Source organism: Musca vetustissima, unplaced genomic scaffold, assembly GCF_032173495.1.
Source record: "Musca vetustissima isolate MV318-11 ecotype Yass unplaced genomic scaffold, APGP_CSIRO_Mvet_v1 utg246956, whole genome shotgun sequence".
Taxonomy (NCBI): domain Eukaryota; kingdom Metazoa; phylum Arthropoda; class Insecta; order Diptera; family Muscidae; genus Musca; species Musca vetustissima.
Window position 1 is genome coordinate 1 of NW_026889372.1, and position 12,484 is coordinate 12,484.

Consider the following 12,484-nt stretch of genomic DNA (forward strand, 5'->3'; position numbering starts at 1 on the left):
AGACATTCATTCTAGACTCAATTCAGTACGTTATGCCAAATTTCTTGCAAATAGAAAGATATTTAGCGACTTTGGTGCACCATTTACATGAAATCGGACGAAACTATATATGGGAGCTATATCTAAATCTGGACCGATTTTCACGAAAAAAGGCAGACACCACTCTAGGCTCAATTGAGTACGTTACGCCAAATTTCGTGCAAATCGAAAGATATATTGCGACATTGGTGCATCATTTACATGAAATCGGACGAAACTATATATGGGAGCTATATAGAAATCTGGACCGATTTTCTCGAAACTTGGCAGACATCTTTCTAGGCACAATTCAGTACGTTATGCCAAATTTCGTGCAAATCGAAAGATATATAGGGACTTTGGTGCACCATTTACATGAAATCGGACGAAACTATATATGGGAGCTATATCTAAATCTGGACCGATTTTCTCGAAACTTAGCAGACATCACTCTAGGCTCAATTCAATACGTTATGTCAAATTTCGTGCAAATCGAAAGATATATAGGGACTTTGGTACACCATTTACATGAAATCGGACGAAACTATATATGGGAGCTATATCTAAATCTGGACCGATTTTCTCGAAACTTCGCAGACATCATTCTAGGCTCAATTCAGTACGTTATGCCAAATTTCGTGAAAATCGAAAGATATATAGCGACTTTGGTGCACCATGTACATGAAATTGGACGAAACTATATATGGGAGCTATATCTAAATCTGGACCGATTTTCTCGAAACTTGGCAGACATCACTTTAGGCTCAATTCAATACGTTGTGCCAAATTTCGTGCAAATCGAAAGATATATAGGGACTTTGGTGCACCATTTACATGAAATCGGACGAATCTATATATGGGAGCTATATCTAAATCTTGACCGATTTTCACGAAACTTGGCAGACATCATTCTAGACTCAATTTAGTACGTTATGCCAAATTTCGTGCAAATCGAAAGATATATAGCGACTTTGGTGCACCATGTACATGAAATTGGACGAAACTATATATGGGAGCTATATCTAAATCTGGACCGATTTTCTCGAAACTTGGCAGACATCATTCTAGGCTCAATTCAGTACGTTATGCCAAATTTCGTGCATATCGAAAGATATATAGCGACTTTGGTGCATCATTTACATGAAATCGGACGAAACTATATATGGGAGCTATATAGAAATCTGGACCGATTTTCTCGAAACTTGGCAGACATCTTTCTAGGCTCAATTCAGTACGTTATGCCAAATTTCGTGCAAATCGAAAGATATATAGCGACTTTGGTGTACCATTTACATGAAATCGGACGAAACTATATATGGGAGCTATATCTAAATCTGGACCGATTTTCACGAAACTTGGCACACATCATTCTAGACCTAAATGATTAGGCTGTACCAAATTTCGTGCAAATCGAAAGATATATAGGGACCGTTTACATTAAATCGGTTAAATATATATATGGGAGCTATATCTAAATCTGAACCGATTTTTCCCAATTTCAATAGGGTTCGTCCTTGGGCCAAATAAGTGACCTGTGCCAAATTTCATTCAAATCGGGTCATAAATGCGACCTGTACTTTGTTTACAATTTAACATCTACAGACGGACAGACGGACGGACAGACGGACAGACGGACGGACGGACGGACGGACATGCATAAATCGACTCAGAAAGTGATTCTATGCATATTCTCAAAAGGAACCATGTGTCTATCTCGTTTCCTTTTGCCTGTTACAAACATATGCACAAAGACATAATACCCTGTACCACAGAGTGGTGAAGGGTATAAAAACAGACAACACCAAAAAAACTCTCATAGGCAGGACATACAAAAATTGCAATTTATAGCATTTCTTGGATGGCAAATATTCTCCATAGGTTTTTTTTTGCATTTGCCACTCGAGGCATGCCCCGTCCTCGGGGTCTTTGATGATGACGTTGCGGGGGAGTCAAATGAATGATATGAAATATAATATAACCAACCACCAATGGAGGCTTGCAACAGCTTGGCCTGAAGAAAAGTTGAGTTTTTTTTTGCAGTTGTTGTTGCTCTTGTTGGCATTGGCTGCATTTTTGTTATTTTTCTGTTTGTACTGCCAGGGTGTTCGGTTTTTCGGTAATGCAACATTGCACACATGATGAATTTATAGCACTTTAGAAAATTTTTGCTATGTAAGGGCAATATATTTTGTGTTAAATGTCCTTCTCGATGGTGGTCTGGACTGGGTTGTCCTGGGGTCTTGGCTAACGATATGTGTTCAGGACTCACATGGCAAAGCTTCTAAATTGAGTGCAGGGTGTCATTTCTAAAAAAAATAAAATATTATGAGTGAATGATGTGGGAGTGGGGAAGGGGGAATGAAGGAGGTTTTCAGTTATGGGATTGCACTTTGATAAAAGTGACAATTTACTTTTTTGCTATTTTTTTCTTGCCATAACTTATGTTGCTAGCATTTTTCTGCCTAAATGAGAAAATTAGAAAATTTTGACAGTTTATTTATGTCTAAGAGGCTGGGTATAAAAATGTTGGGGTTGGATAAATACACATTTTTCAAACACCCCTATAGCCGTGATTTTTTTAGAAATATATTTTTGGCTGCCCAGACATTGTCGTGGATTTTTAAAAAGTATATTTTTTCGAGCTATTTTTGTTTTTTTTTTTAATATTTTTCGAACATCTAGCATAGGCTTAGACTTCAATTCTTTTATGTAACCAGTAAAGACGTAGATTTTTATTAAAATATATTTTCGAGGACCAGACCTGTAGTTTTTATACCCTTAACCACACTGTGGTACAGGGTATTATGTCTTTGTACATATGTTTGTAACAAGCAGAAGGAAACGAGATATACACATGGTTCCTTTTGAGAATATACATAGAATCACTTTCTAAGTCGATTTATGCATGTCCGTCCGTCCGTCTGTCTGTCCATGTTAAATTGTAAACAAAGTACAGGTCGCATTTATGATCCGAATTGGATGAAATTTGGCATAGGTCGCTTATTCGGGCCAAGGACGAACCCTATTGAAATTGGGAAAAATCGGTTCAGATTTAGATATAGCTCCCATATATATATTTAACCGATTTAATGTAAACGGTCCCTACATATCTTTCGATTTACACGAAATTTGGTACAGCCTAATCATTTAAGTCTAGAATGATGTCTGCCAAGTTTCGTGAAAATCGGTCCAGATTTAGATATAGCTCCCATATATAGTTTCGTCCGATTTCATGTAAATGGTGTCCCAAAGTCTTCATATATCTTTCGATTTGCACGAAATTTGACATAACGTATTGAATTAAGCCTAGAGTGATGTCTGCCAAGTTTCAAGAAAATCGGTCCAGATTTAGATATAGCTCCCATATATAGTTTCGTCCGATTTCATGTAAATGGTGTCCCAAAGTCTTCATATATCTTTCGATTTGCACGAAATTTGGCATAACGTACTGAATTGAGCCTAGAATGAGGCCTGCCAAGTTTCGTGAACATCGGTCCAGATTTAGATATAGCTCCCATATATAGTTTCGTCCGATTTCAAGTAAATGGTACACCAAAGTCCCTATATATATTTCGATTTGCACGAAATTTGGCATTACGTACTGAATTAAGCCTAGAGTGATGTCTGCCAAGTTTCGAGAAAATCGGTCCTGATTTAGATATAGCTTCCATATATAGTTTCGTCCGATTTCATGTAAATGGTACCCCAAAGTCCCTTTATGTCTTTCGATTTGCACGAAATTTGGCATAACGTACTGAAGTGAGTCTAGAATGATGTCTGCCAAGTTTCGTTAAAATCGGTCCAGATTTAGATATAGCTCCCATATATAGTTTCGTCCGATTTCATGTAAATGGTGCCCCAAAGTCCCTATATATCTTTCGATTTGCACGAAATTCGGCATAACGTACTGAATTAAGCTTAGAGTGATGTCTGCCAAGTTTCGAGAAAATCGGTTCAGATTTAGATATAGGTCTCATATATAGTTTCGTCCGATTTCATGTAAATGGTGCCCCAAAGTCCCTATATATCTTTCGATTTGCACGAAATTTGGCATAACGTAATGAATTAAGCCTAGAGTGATGTCTGCCAAGTTTCGAGAAAATCGGTCCTGATTTAGATATAGCTCCCATATATAGTTTCGTACGATTTGCGTAGTTGCGTTTTCTAGAAGTACAGACATAGCCCAACGGATGACTTATTTATATTTGTTTGAAGTCGATTTACATACTTTATGGATAGATCTTGGTAGATTCACATTTAGATAAATATCACATATTTTATTTCATCCAATTTCATGTTAATAGTCCTGTTTAATATACCCATAGTGGTGAAGGGTATCATATAGTCGGCCCCGTCCGACTTTACTACTTTCCTTACTGGTTAAAATATATTTTCGAGGACCAGACCTATAGTTTTTTTACAAATATTTTTTTACCTACCACTAGTTCCGAAAATCTTAACCCTGTGTATAGTATCTTTGTTGTAATTGAAATGAATTTCGAACCCCAAATACTAACTACCTGACAAACAATGCCGGTAAATGTCATCCCATGTTGCGTTTGTTGTTCTCGACGTCATTTAACTTGGCACTTGTGGCGGCCGTCATTTACACCGAATACGTAGTAATTGTACGCATTTCATACCATTTCATTAAAGGGATTTTTGTACAATTTGAACATCTATTTCCGCTTGAGAGAGCACCTGAACACTCAAACACCCCACACATTTTCTCGTCCAGGCAAAGATACATCCGCCGTAATAGGTATTTGAAATACAAAACATTCCGAATGGGGGTTATTTTTTGTTTGGGAGGGTAAGATGTCCTCTCCACTGTTACATTGTAATCATCACAGTTGGAACATTCGTTAACGTCTAACATACGCACACACACAATCGCACACACATTCGCATTCAATTCCATCCCGCTGTCATTGTCGTCATTTCAATTTATTCATTCGTTTATCCGGCAATTCCGCAATAGAAAACATTGTCTCGTTAGTTTCATGTTGATGTAATTGTCTCCAGCTTACCTGAATGGGGGAGGCAGAGATAATTTTCAGCTTTATTTCTAGAGACATGGGAGAAGCTGAGTGTGCTGCCGCAGCTTTTTGGGTGAGTATAGTTGATTCGACGGATATTTTTAAAAAATATTTTTTAGGCATCAGACATAGGCGAGGATTTTTTATAAATAATTTTTTATCGACCTAATATAGGTGCCGCATTATTATCCGAATTGGATGAAATTTAGCACAGCTCATTTATATGGCCCAGGAACGAATCCTATTGAAATTGGGAAAAATTGGTTCAGATTTAGATATAGCTCCCATATATATTTTCATCCGATTTAAGGCAAAGTCTCTATATATCATTTGATTTGGACGAAACTTGGCACAACGTACTGAATTGAGTATAGAATGATGTGTGCTAAGTTTCGTGAAAATCGGTTCAGATTTAGATATAGCTCCCATATATTTTCGACCGATTTAATGTAAATGTTTCACCAAAGTCCCTATAAATCTTTAGATTTGCATGATATTTGGCACAGTGTACTGAATTAAGTCTAGAAAGATGTGTGCTAAGTTTCGTGAAAATCGGTTCAGATTTAGATATAGCTCCCATATATATTTTCGACCGATTTAATGTAAATGGTGCACCAAAATCCCTATAACTATTTTGATTTGCACGACATTTGGCATAACGTACTCAATTATGCCCAGAGTGATGTCTGCCAAGTTTCGTGAAAATCGGTCCAGGTTTAGATATAGCTCCCATATATAATTTCGTCCGATTTAATGTAAATGGTGCGCCAAAGTAAATATATATCTTTCGATTTGCACGAAATTTGGCTTCACGTACTCAATTGTGCCTAGAATGACGTCTGCCAAGTTTCGAGAAAATCGGTTCAGATTTAGATATAGCTCCCATATATAGGTTCATCCGATTTAAGGCAAATGGTATACCAAAGTCCCTTATATCGTTCGATTTGGACGAAATTTGGCACACCGTACTGATTTGAGTATAGAATGATGTGTGCTAAGTTTCGTGAAAATCGGTTCAGATTTAGATATAGCTCTCATATATTTTTTCGTCCGATTTAATGTAAATGATACATCAAAGTCTCTATATATCCTTCGATTAGCACGAAATTTGGCATAAAGTTCTAAAATGAGTCTGGAATGATGTCTGCCATGTTACGTGAAAATCGGTACTGGTTTAGTTATAGCTTCCATATATAGTTTCGTCCGATTTTATGTAAATGGTGTTTCATCGGCCTATATAAAACGTGAATTGTTATACCGTACACAACCATGTTGTCAGGGTATTATAGGTTTGTGCAGCCCCAAAAGTTTGTAACGACAAGCTGAGTCTATCTAGACATGTGTGTCCGTTCGTCTATCCATTATAATTTGTCACAGTTATGGACCAATTTTCACGAAATTTTGCATGTAGGATGGGTTCTGGCCAATGAAGACCCCTATTGTTTGTGGAAAACATCGGTTAATATTTAGGAGACGAAATGGACCAAAAATTTTATTTTTGTCGGATTTTCTGGTCGCTTTAGAGGGCGTACTTATGACCCAAACACCTCGAATTTTTGCACGGAGAAGGGGATCGGGCCAAAGTATGCCTGTTTTGATAAAGATCGGCCAATATTTAGCGGGTCAATTAGACCCTGACTCTTGTATGAAAAAGTAAAAAATTTGTATTCTATGGGGTATATATTTGCACCTGAAGGTCCTAGACCCGTGAAGTTGATAGTATGTTCAGAAGGAGTGGTTGACCTTTAAATTGATACCAATTATATTGTCGTATGTACTCGGATGTGGAAGTTACACTTACATATTTACAAGTTCTTACGTACTCAGATATTATTAAGTAACACATTCATTATCATACTAGAGTCGGAAATATAGAGCGGATCGCTTTGAAATTTTCCATGAGGATCCTATAATTTTCGGTGATGAAACAGAAGATAATAATATTGTGATGCAGTGGACCGAAAACTTAATTTATTTTTATGTTTTTTTCGAGTCGATCTATAGGCCACAATTGAAAGCCGAACATCACAACACAACCCACGGTGAAGGGAATCTGGACAAGTAATTAGAAGGGCCTGTACTGGATATAAGTAATATTGGCTGACCTCTAGTCGGTCAAGAGGTTGCAAATACCGCGAAATATTGCCCAAGCTCAGAATAAAAACCACACAAAGTTATGTCGTGTAGGGATGTTGTGTAAGGTATCATATGGTCGGCCCCGTCCGACTATACTGTTCCGTTCACTGGTTTAAAAATATTTTTTTTCATCGACCTAATATAGGCATGGATTTTTTAAAATAATTTTTTAAGGGTCTAACATAGTACACCTCCCCTATCGCCTATTACCAATACCAAATTTGTTAACAATTTCCCACCAAGCTTTTCACGGCACAGCATCTTGCCGTAGCATTAAATTGCAGTGTAATTTTAACAATATTTTTGTTGTTGTCATTGTTGTATTTTTATTAAATTGAAACTGCGACACATTTACACCACGTAGTGTCGTCGATGTCTTTACAATAAGACGCAACAGCGTCATTACAAACTAACAACAGGCAACTTGCTGTGCGAATGGATGTGTGTGAACGAGCACTTGTCGAGGGAAATTCCGAACATACTTGTTGCATTAGACACGGCGGAAGAAGTTCAGATTCAATTGTTGAGGTGGGGGAGAGTTTCGAATATTTCGAATATTCCAATGGGGGGTGGACAGAATCTGTGAAATCTTGTTAGTGTTTATAGTGAAACGTGACAATGCATACCTGGTGTTGGTGATGATTGTTTTCTTACCATTGGTTTTTTTTTTGTCCCGTGCGAAGAAGACATTTTGTTGGAAGAAAACTTTGTCCACACATAACATTCACATTACTTTTAATTTCGGAATGAGAGATATGTGCGGATTTTTATGTGAAATGGTTACTATACTATCCTATCTCGTTGATTGTTATAGTATTGGTTAATATAATGGACACTCGTTTAAGATCTAAATTACCAAACACGTGTGACAATGAAAAATATTTTTAAAAATCCACGCCTTATATAGGTCGATGAAAAATATTTTTAACCAGTAAGGAAAGTAGTATAGTCGGACTGGGACATGTGTATCCTTACAATTGCCTGCCAATGTTCCCTCGAAGGAACATACTCATGTCTTTCTGCAACTTATCATAAATTTAATTTCATTCGGGCAGACCTTAGAACAAATTTATGGAAAACAATTTCTAGTAAAATTGATAATCCGACGAAAATATATATGGGAGCTATATCTAAATCTGAACCGATTTTACCACACATCACTCCAGACTTAATTTAGTACGCTATACCAAATTTCGAACAAATCGAAAGATTTATAGGGACATTGGTGCCCCATTAACCTTAAATCGGACGCAAATATATATGGGAGCTATATCTAAATCTGAGCCGATTTATTCGAAAATTAACACACGTCGTTCTAGACTTCATTCAGTACGCTGTGGCAAATTTCGTGCAAATCGAAGGATATATAGGGGCTTCGGTGAACTATTTACATAAAATCGGACGTGCAAATATATATGGGACCTATATCTAAATCTGAACCGATTTTCACGAAACTTAGCACACATCATACTGGACCTAATTCAGTACCCTATGCCAAATTTCGTGCAAATTGAAATATAGTTAGGAATTTGGTGCACCATTTACCTTAAATCGGCCGAAAATATATATATTGGAGCTATATCTAAATCTAAACGGATTTTCATAAATCCTATCACACATAATTATAGACTCAATTAAGTACGCTATGCCAAATATCGTGCAAATCGAAAGATATATAGGGAATATAGTGCACCATTTACAAAAGATCGGATGAAAATATATATGGGAGCTATATCTAAATCTGAACCGATTTTCTGGAAACTTAACACACATCATTCTAGCCTTAGTTCAGTACGCTATGCCAAATTAGGTGCAAATCGGACGATTTATAAGGACTTTGGTGCCTCATTTACTTTGGTGCCTCATTGCCTATCGGACGAAAATATATATGGGAGCTAAATCAAATCTGAACCGATTTTCTTAAATACGGTTCGTCCTTGGGCCAAATAAAATCGGATCATAAATCCCACCTGTACTTTGTTTACAATTTAACATCTACAGACGGACGGACTTAAAAAGAGATTCTATGCATATTCTCAAAAGGAACCATGTGCCTATCTCGTTTCCTTTTGCCTGTTACATACATATGCACCAGTACATAATACCCTGTACCACAGTGTGGTGAAGGGTTTAAAAATTCATGACTATTTTGGAACCTTGAAAAATCACCCATATGAATAAATATTGAGATATTTCTTTTTACAATTATATATTTAGCATCATTAGCTAATTTAGAAACTACCTTAATTATCTAACAATAAATATTGTCGTGTGCTTAGATTCCGAAATTGATTTTAAATTACTCATAATTAGCTAAAACAAAAAACAAACTAAACGAGCCAAAGCAACATGACCAATCGTAGGTAATTTTTAGTAGGCACACGAACACACCTCTCTCATAATGGACACCTATAGGGTCATCTTTTTCTTCTATAGACTTGTAATAATTTTTCTACAAATTTCCCATAGCCATCAGCAAAAGGTTGGAGCCCCAATGAGACAAATATTTCTAAAGGTCCTTTAATTTCTTGTTTTATTTTACAGCGAAAATATTTCCAATTTATAAATACCGAAGTGGACTATAATCGTGAATATGTCTCCAATTACACCCTCTACATTGGTAAACGGAATTTAACATTAAATTTCGATCTGCTGGTGAAGCGGAATGTAACCCATCAAATTTGGAATATGCTGCGGGTGGATACGAAACTCAATCGAGATGAAGAATGGCATAAAATTATGGGTTTCGATGTGAATTTTTGTGAGTTATTAGAGCAGACCAAGGCGCCGGCATTTTATTTGTTAAATATTTGGTTAAATAATGTTCTGAAATATGGTACACTGCCAAGGCAGTGTCCGGTGTTGGAGGTGAGATGGAGATTTTTTTATTAAAAAAAATAATAATTATTTTCTTTTCAGGGCCTCTATACCTGGCGTGATTTCAAATTGGATAAGAATAGCATACCGCAATTCATTGCCCGTGGTTACTATCGCATAAATGTCGTAATGTATCAGAAACGAGTGGGTCGACGGGAAATGCTAATGAATTCAACAATTAATGTTTTAGTAAGGGTTAAATAAAACTTAGAAAAAATATTTAAAACCATTAAGGAAAGTAGTAAAGTCGGATTGGGTCTACTGTATGATGTATTGAGCATTCACATGGGATACATGTGTACAATATATATAGTAGGGCCAGTCCTACTTGTACAAGTTAAAACTTTTTAAGTTATTTTCAATTTTTAAAAAAGACTTCGTGTTGAGAATCAACACGTCTTTACTTTATTGATTAAAAATGGCAACTAAACTAAAATTAACAGTTTATGAACTTAAGCTAGCTTCGCTGCAAGTCTCTGCCAACTCCGCTCTCACAGCATTGTCGACACGTGCGCTGTGTCATCAGTTTTATTTTAGCAAACATCTTATTCCCATAATGTAACCTGATATCATTTATTATGGGAACTATTTGCACTACTTGTTCACATGGCTGATCATATTATCATATTTAGCACAAAAATAATTTGAATATGTTGCTCCTTAACTCCTCCCCCTTTAAATTCATACGTCCTCGTATGAACATATTGTCATCACCTTGTTAAAAAAACGGAATATTATTTAGGCTTTTGACCCTCTTGGCAGCCGATGGACATGGTGTATCTGATGTGGTGATCTCCTCTAATTTGTCTTCCTTTTCGGATGTAGTTATTTTTATGCTACTCTCAGGATTTTTGTGGTAACGCTTGTTTCTAAGGATCACGGCAATTATGATGGTTAGTGTTAGAAAAATCGAAGTGCCTATTCCAAAATTAATTCGTTCTCTTTTTTGCATTGTTTCTATTATTTTGGTATTATTTATAGAAATAGATTTCATGAATTCAAGGGATAGGGTTTCTATTTGTTCGTCTGTTTCCTTAGGTTGTACCAGAGCCGGTAATGGTTTTATTCCAGTTTCTTTCTTCGCATAATAGTATCGTCCATCAATAGTAACATTTGTCTCTGCATGGTGAATAATGAATGTTCCGTTTAAAGTTAAAGGGGAGTCATTTATCAAAATTTCTCCTGAATATTGGTTCAGGAATATTAAGTCTTCATTGATCTGTTCTACGGATGGAATATCATCGTTATTTGTAACAGCACACGTGGATGGTTTGCTCTGCAGTAAATTGGCTATGCAATCTGAATCTTTAATAGTCTCTGTATTTTCCTCGCTGCAGATACTCAGGTTCTCATAACTGTCGCATTTATTCTTAATGCCTAATAGATTATTCTTACAAATTAATATTTTATTGAATTTTATTTTATAAATGGAATTTGCAAATTTTACAGGTTTAAGGATGTTACAATTACAATTCTCATTATTAGTTGTTGGGATGCTTACAATATAAATTAAACTTTCTGAATCAGATGCTACTTTTATTTTTGCGAATTTTAGTAATTCGTCAACGCTATTGAAAGGTATTTCCGAATTGTTAAATATCTTTTGTAGTAAATCAATTTCAACCTTAGAAAATATAAAAGAATTGATTACACCGGCCTTCGCCCATTCAATGGCGAATTCTACATTAAAAATTTCTTCTTTTACGATTTCCAATCTGTACTTCAATTCCGTTATCTTTTCTATAGAGGTTTCCATACTATTGTTTAAGTCCTTTAAAATTTTGTTAGTGGCATTAGCAATTAAATTCAATCTCTCTATGGACAACTGATTAATTATGGCTTGGTTATTATTATTTGCCAATACGTTGTTTACTTTTTCTTGAATTATCTGGAAGTCATGATGGTCTGGTGATCCAGCCAACCATTTCCATGCACTTCCTATGAAGTCAATAGATTTCTTTGACCTTATCTTGGGTTTTAAACGGTAAATACAGGATTCTATTTGGGAAAGGGAATGGTGAAGGAAAGGTAGGAGAGGATGATGCTTTACGCTGTTCTGCCAGATGCTAGTTTCCAAATCTTGTATTACATTCTCGTAATTTCCTAAGTCAAACATGTGCACAAGTTTGTAAGTTCCAGTTTGAACCTTTGCTATCCCAACATCAATTGCAACAAGTTTCGAGTTTGAATAGTCCAAAACACGAAATTCTCCCATGCATTGGCTTACAGCCAGTAGAAACCTGCAAAATATTTTGTCTGATTAATTTCTTATGAATTTTTTGTGGACAATTCTTCCATTTTCAGTAACAACGGTTGAATTTCTATCCTCTTTTACAATTTCTTCTTTGTATTTTTCAGTAAGTTTTGTGCCTAAACGTTTGTTAATTTTTACGAATATTGTTTGCCCTGGAATG

The 12,484-nt window shown here is 36.0% G+C and overlaps 1 protein-coding gene across 1 annotated transcript; it reads left to right on the forward strand.

Annotated features, from left to right (window-relative positions):
* Positions 1 to 5,094: 5,094 nt before the first annotated feature.
* Positions 5,095 to 10,259, forward strand: LOC133337083 (uncharacterized; the record flags this gene model as incomplete). Its single annotated transcript, XM_061545349.1, has 3 exons — positions 5,095 to 5,130; positions 9,738 to 10,061; positions 10,113 to 10,259. Coding segments are annotated over exons 1-3 (507 nt in total), but the record flags the coding sequence as incomplete, so codon positions are not given.
* Positions 10,260 to 12,484: the final 2,225 nt, after the last annotated feature.